This window comes from Triticum aestivum, chromosome 3D (assembly GCF_018294505.1).
Source record: "Triticum aestivum cultivar Chinese Spring chromosome 3D, IWGSC CS RefSeq v2.1, whole genome shotgun sequence".
NCBI classification, from domain to species: domain Eukaryota; kingdom Viridiplantae; phylum Streptophyta; class Magnoliopsida; order Poales; family Poaceae; genus Triticum; species Triticum aestivum.
Window position 1 is genome coordinate 175,513,652 of NC_057802.1, and position 5,443 is coordinate 175,519,094.

The 5,443-nt window shown below is 39.1% G+C and overlaps 1 protein-coding gene across 1 annotated transcript; it reads right to left on the bottom strand.

Annotated features, from left to right (window-relative positions):
* Window positions 1-456: 456 nt before the first annotated feature.
* Window positions 457-3,856, bottom strand: LOC123078136 (cell number regulator 5). The gene is made up of 5 exons (XM_044500538.1): window positions 3,730-3,856; window positions 3,453-3,554; window positions 2,638-2,814; window positions 1,059-1,285; window positions 457-863 (listed from the first exon to the last, which is right to left on the bottom strand). The coding sequence occupies exons 3-5, from the start codon at window positions 2,810-2,812 to the stop codon at window positions 711-713; spliced, it is 555 nt and encodes a 184-aa protein (XP_044356473.1). The 5' UTR covers window positions 2,813-2,814; window positions 3,453-3,554; window positions 3,730-3,856; the 3' UTR covers window positions 457-710.
* Window positions 3,857-5,443: the final 1,587 nt, after the last annotated feature.

Below are 5,443 nucleotides of genomic sequence, written 5' to 3' on the forward strand. Positions count from 1 at the left end.
TGGCGCAACGGGTCGTCTACTTCACATAAGAGGAGAACACTACGGAAGACAACATCAAAAGTAGCATTATGCTCCCAAAGGTGAACAGTAAATATATTTTCTTTTCCCCTAAAAAGGTCAAAAAAAGGTGAACAGTAAATATAGAAAAACAACAACAAACAATTCCAGGTGTTTTTTTGTGGCAAACATCCTTGAGTTCTTTCCCTACATATAAAATTTTCATCAAGATATCGTTCGTGACTCTGAGTAAAAACACTAAACATGCAGCTTAAAATACTTTCAAAATGACCATTTTAGAGTATGATTTTGATTATTTTATTGTCCTAAGCACATCAAATGTTATTTCTTCACAAAATTTTGCAGGAAGTAGAACATTCATACATGTGTGTTGTAAACAATATTTTGGATTTTTACTGTTCATCCGGGTGTATAGGCACCCAAAGTGGAAACTCCATGTGCAGGAGAACGTTTTGTTTTCATTTCAATTCTACATATATGAAGAAAAAAATGTTACAAGCTGCAATCGTGCAACAACAGGTTACACCTTTTCGCGCGGTCCATTAGTTTACAGGTTATCTTTACACCAGCTGTATAAAGTCTGACATCGTAGCTGTGGGAGCAGTGCGCGATAACACAAACCCTTGCAGGCAAGGGCATGCCAAGCCAACCAAAGATTTGCGAGTCAGGATATGTTTGCGTCATCTACTCAATCAAAGTTCATCCATTGTCTGCACCGGAGGTGGGGTAACATCAGGAGCTGAAGAGGTGCCACTGTCTGTTCTCTCGCGGATCTCCCTGTACTCTTGGCATATCGCACACAGATGGCAGAATAAGTGTGTCGTCAAATCGCCGCATGGTGCTTCCTGCAAAGTAAGAACATTTGTGATAAACAACTTTGGTCAAGGGAAGGAACATATAGCCTAAAACAAATCACTACACGAATGCAAGATAAGGCAATTGCGTATGATGAGCCAAAGGATTAATAACATGTCAGCAGGCAAGGAGAAAAAAGAACAACACAGGATAACAACAGACTGGCACAAGTTCAAACTACGCACCGGAAGGTTGTACTTTGTTCTTAGTGCTTGGCGGTATCCACAAGCATAACAAGCAACAGCAGACCCTGGAACTGCTAATACAAGCCCCCCAGTACACAGACAGCAGAAACTTGTCAGAAGGCCCCAAAGCATGCAATGCGTAGTGCATGATCCAGCAAGAGTTCCAGATCCCAAGAACTGTGCATTTTTTCCAAAGAGAAAGCAGGGGCAAGTCGCACCAATACAACCTACAAATATGATCAGAACAATCCAGGGCATAAGAACAGTTTTCCTTTCCTGCGATTAAAGGGTATTTTTATGCATGTCCTGATAACACTCCAAAACTGGATTCATACTATTTCTAAGCTTATCATGACTTTGTCAATCCAAGCAATGCTACAATAGTCCACACAAAATTAAAGTATTAGGAAGCAGAATTAAGAGGTGGTTAATGGACGTAGGACCAACTCAACATTGCAGGCTTAATGTGTCTTAAACATTCTCCTTAAACATGCCCTTGAAATAGTACCAACAAATGAAGTTTTGATATTGTTTTACTACATAAGCCATGAGAAGTCAGTCGTATACTAAGCACCTTGTTACTGTGATATCAGACGACATCCAGAAAGGCCAGAGAAAGAGCAACAAACAGGATAAGATTAAATATTAACCTGTGCTACTGAAACAGGTTACGAATAGCATCGATCTGATCTTACATTTTTATTGAAATTTAAATTCATATTTCCCTCCAATTCAGCTCCATACCAACAAGCAAATGGTAGCTAACTGCATTTGTAACCACGAGAAGTGATTCTGATTTTGTTTCCAATCCTCTGGCAGTAACCGAAGTCCATATACAAGAAGGCAGCAGGAAGCTATTGATAACTTCTCGATAAATTGGCACATTATCACAGATTCTCTGTTTATCTTAAGGATCTCAGTTTGTCTCATCATTATACAAGTTTGGCTCCAGTGAGATGGCACGAGTAATTTTAGCACCTAGAACGCTGAACAAGACAGTTGATTTTGCTACTCTTATGTTTATATTTTACTACCACAGATAAAGATGTTATCTTCATCTAAAAAGATGTATTGGAACATTAACACATTACTCTCATCTTGTTTGAACTTGAATATCAATTAGTTCATGGTTATTTATATCCTAGAGGTGTAGCTAAGCATTCGACCAGATTACCCCAGTGGCAATAGCCAAGAAATATAGAGGTACTCCACGTCTCTAAAATAACTACATATTATTATTTTTTGCGGGTACAAGAACTACATATAACTCAGAGCACCACCAACTACTGAAATTCACAAAGGCAAGAAGTTTTTCTCATAAGTCATAACTATGAACAATTTCTCTCTATATTATGCACTTGTTCCTACTTCCTTATGCACTATGTACAATGTACTAAAACTAAGGGAACATCAAACTAACCACCACAGCGCGATAAACCTATTAACAGAAAAATGAAGATATTAAATAGGCTACTAGGTACAGTTTGAAGATTTACTTTTTAACCTATCATGCAACCAAATAGCACCTTTTATCTTTCCTTCTGTAAATCAAGGAGTCACAGGTCAGAAAGTAGCATACAGCTCTGTGGATCATCAAAACAAGCACAAATGCCTGAAGACCATTGTGTAGGATCCCGGCTTAATCTTTGGCGCGTGGCAATGTTCTCCTCCACCTCAGGAACACTATCCTCCTCAGTGTCTAGACCATATAACGGAACATACTGCGGCGGAACATAGCTCCCTTTTCCAGCCATCTCTGTAACACAAAAGGCAGTTCTGGTAAAATAAAAGCACAGCTTCACTAAGAAAAGATAAAACATTCAACAGTGCCGCATAACGTGGTGCAGAGACCGAGATTTAGTGATGACATTTCGGATTGTAAACTTCTGGTGTGTTTGATAATTATAATGGTGAAGGTCACATATTAAAGACCAACAGAAGAATTCAGCATGCTTTTGAAAGAGTAAATGCATGTTTACCAGTTACTCTTGAACTGATGGCATGTCATAATTCCGATAACTTACAAGAAATACATAATCGAGAACAATAGCAAGTTGGCAAAAACAAGCAAGACAACATTCCCAGGTGTTTGTGGGAAGAGATAGATTTTGCATCACGGAACCACCATCTGCACACCATATTTTCGGGTGTCACAAGAAATACATCGATATGAATTCAAGCTTTCCAATTCGGTGTGAGGCTCATGACTCAAGATAGAAACGGAATTATGGATCTAATAAGCTATCCACAAATCAAGAAATCACAACGGTAACAACGGATTCTTTCTTACCGTTACACCCCACAGAACTCTTATAACAATGGTAAATGATCCTATCAGGGATGAAGTGAGATATATAAATTAACAAGTAAAAAAAAGAATGCCAAACTGCTCACCAATATATCGTGAGGACCCCTGAAGCGCCGACGCCCAAATTGGTGCTTATCCGCGACTTCGCCTCCCCAGTCCAGGAGCACTCTCTCCGCTGAATGCCCCAGCTGCGGATTACAGATTTCAATTGATCAAGAAAGCAAGCAGAAATCCAATCCAGGAACAAGGTGAGATTTGGGTAAAGGCAACAAAAGAAAAGCGCGTCCGATGGCACCGAGGATATTCGGGCGGCAGATAAGAGGGAAGGGAGGGGAGCCGGTGGCTGTATTGCCGGCGTCGTACATGCGCTGCGGGCCGGAGGAGATTTCCGGTGCGTGCTAGGAATGGACGGGAGGGGGAGGTCGAGCTTAGCTCGGGGAAGAACCGGAGAACACGTAGCACGGGCGAACGGAACGGTGATAACAAGGGAGCTCACCTCGAGAAGCCGCCGCGGCGCTTTGAGATTCGCGGCGGAACTGTCGGTGCTCGCCCAAAGTTTTTTCCCTCAGCTCAACTCCTTAGGGCATGTACGGTGTACAATGGTTGATAAGATAATATTACCATAAGTGTTGCACGTCAGCAACCGTTTTGGGGCGCAAGCATAGGCAACACAGGACTGATGACGGGGTGGGGCGCGCAGTGAACTGGTTTTCTAAAAAAATTGGAAGATCCGGCCAAAGAAGGTGACAGCCCTGTTCATTCGTTTCCATGGTTCGATCCTTCCCGCTTCTTCTATTCAAGACATCGTTCCCGTACTCTTTCTTTTTTAAGGAAAAAAGGGCTATAGTATCGTATTTTTAATGCTCTCTAATTCTACCAGAATTCCTATAAGAATTTGTTAGGAGTAAATTTGTGATGAGACATATTATGCTAAAAGATCATCTCTTGTTTCTCTTAAATAAGAGAAGACAAACCTTTTCTTATGAGTTCTCTCTCCTCCACCTCATTATTTATCCTACGTGGCCCTTCTAAGATAGCACCATTGTACATGTCCTTACAATAATCTCTTCATCTTCTTCGTATGCAAGAAACATGGCGTTAATATCTAAAGACATTTTTATTGTTGTCCTATCGTCAATAGTTTGACCATTCTGATAATTTTACTCACAACTAATATGGAGTACTGGACATATCTGATTATTTACATACCAAATAAATTAACACAAGTGTGATTGAAATCATGTGTTTCACTAATCAGTATTTCAAAATACCGATTCTTGCTAAGAACTGCTTCCATGTGACTCTGACAAGAAACTCTTCTAAGCGTTTTTCATACTAAACTGCTTTAATACTTTGCCAATATGTATTTTGGCTAAGCCCGATTAGACACTACTATCTTCATAGATTATTATGTCTAATACAAGGACTATATTGCCTACGTATTTTTACTGAAAAACTACTTTCAATAAAGTCTTAATCCGTGTCAAAAGAATTATATAATTTCCCATCAACATTGTGTCATGCACATAATGTTTAGAAATATTATCATGCTCCCAGTTACTTTCTTGAAAATACAAGCATCTTCGCTTTCCTTGATGAGATCAAATTATTTGACCATTTATCCGAACGAAGATTTCAACTCCATTATGCTTGCTTCAATCCATTATAAGATCTCTTGAAGTTTGCATACTTACTAGCATCCTCTGGATTGACAAAATTACCTTTGGACCGTATAAGTATACAACCTTGGTTCTATTTCCATCTCATGGGAATAATTTGCCATCCATCTATTGTAGTTCGTAATATAAATATTTAGTAATTGCTAGTTAAACCCGAACTGTCTTTAAGTATTTCCATGATGAGACAATCTCGTCATAATCAGTTCCTTGATCTTGTCATAAACTATTTGTAACAAGTCAAGCTTTATAAAACACCTTTAACTTTGTGAGTCTATAGATCCATTATTATACTTTAGACTCTAAGTCTATCAAATTCTAAACTTGAATGGTCAACTCCTTGATCTTGTCATAAATTATTTGTAACAAGTTAAGCTTTATAAAACACTTTTATCTTTGTG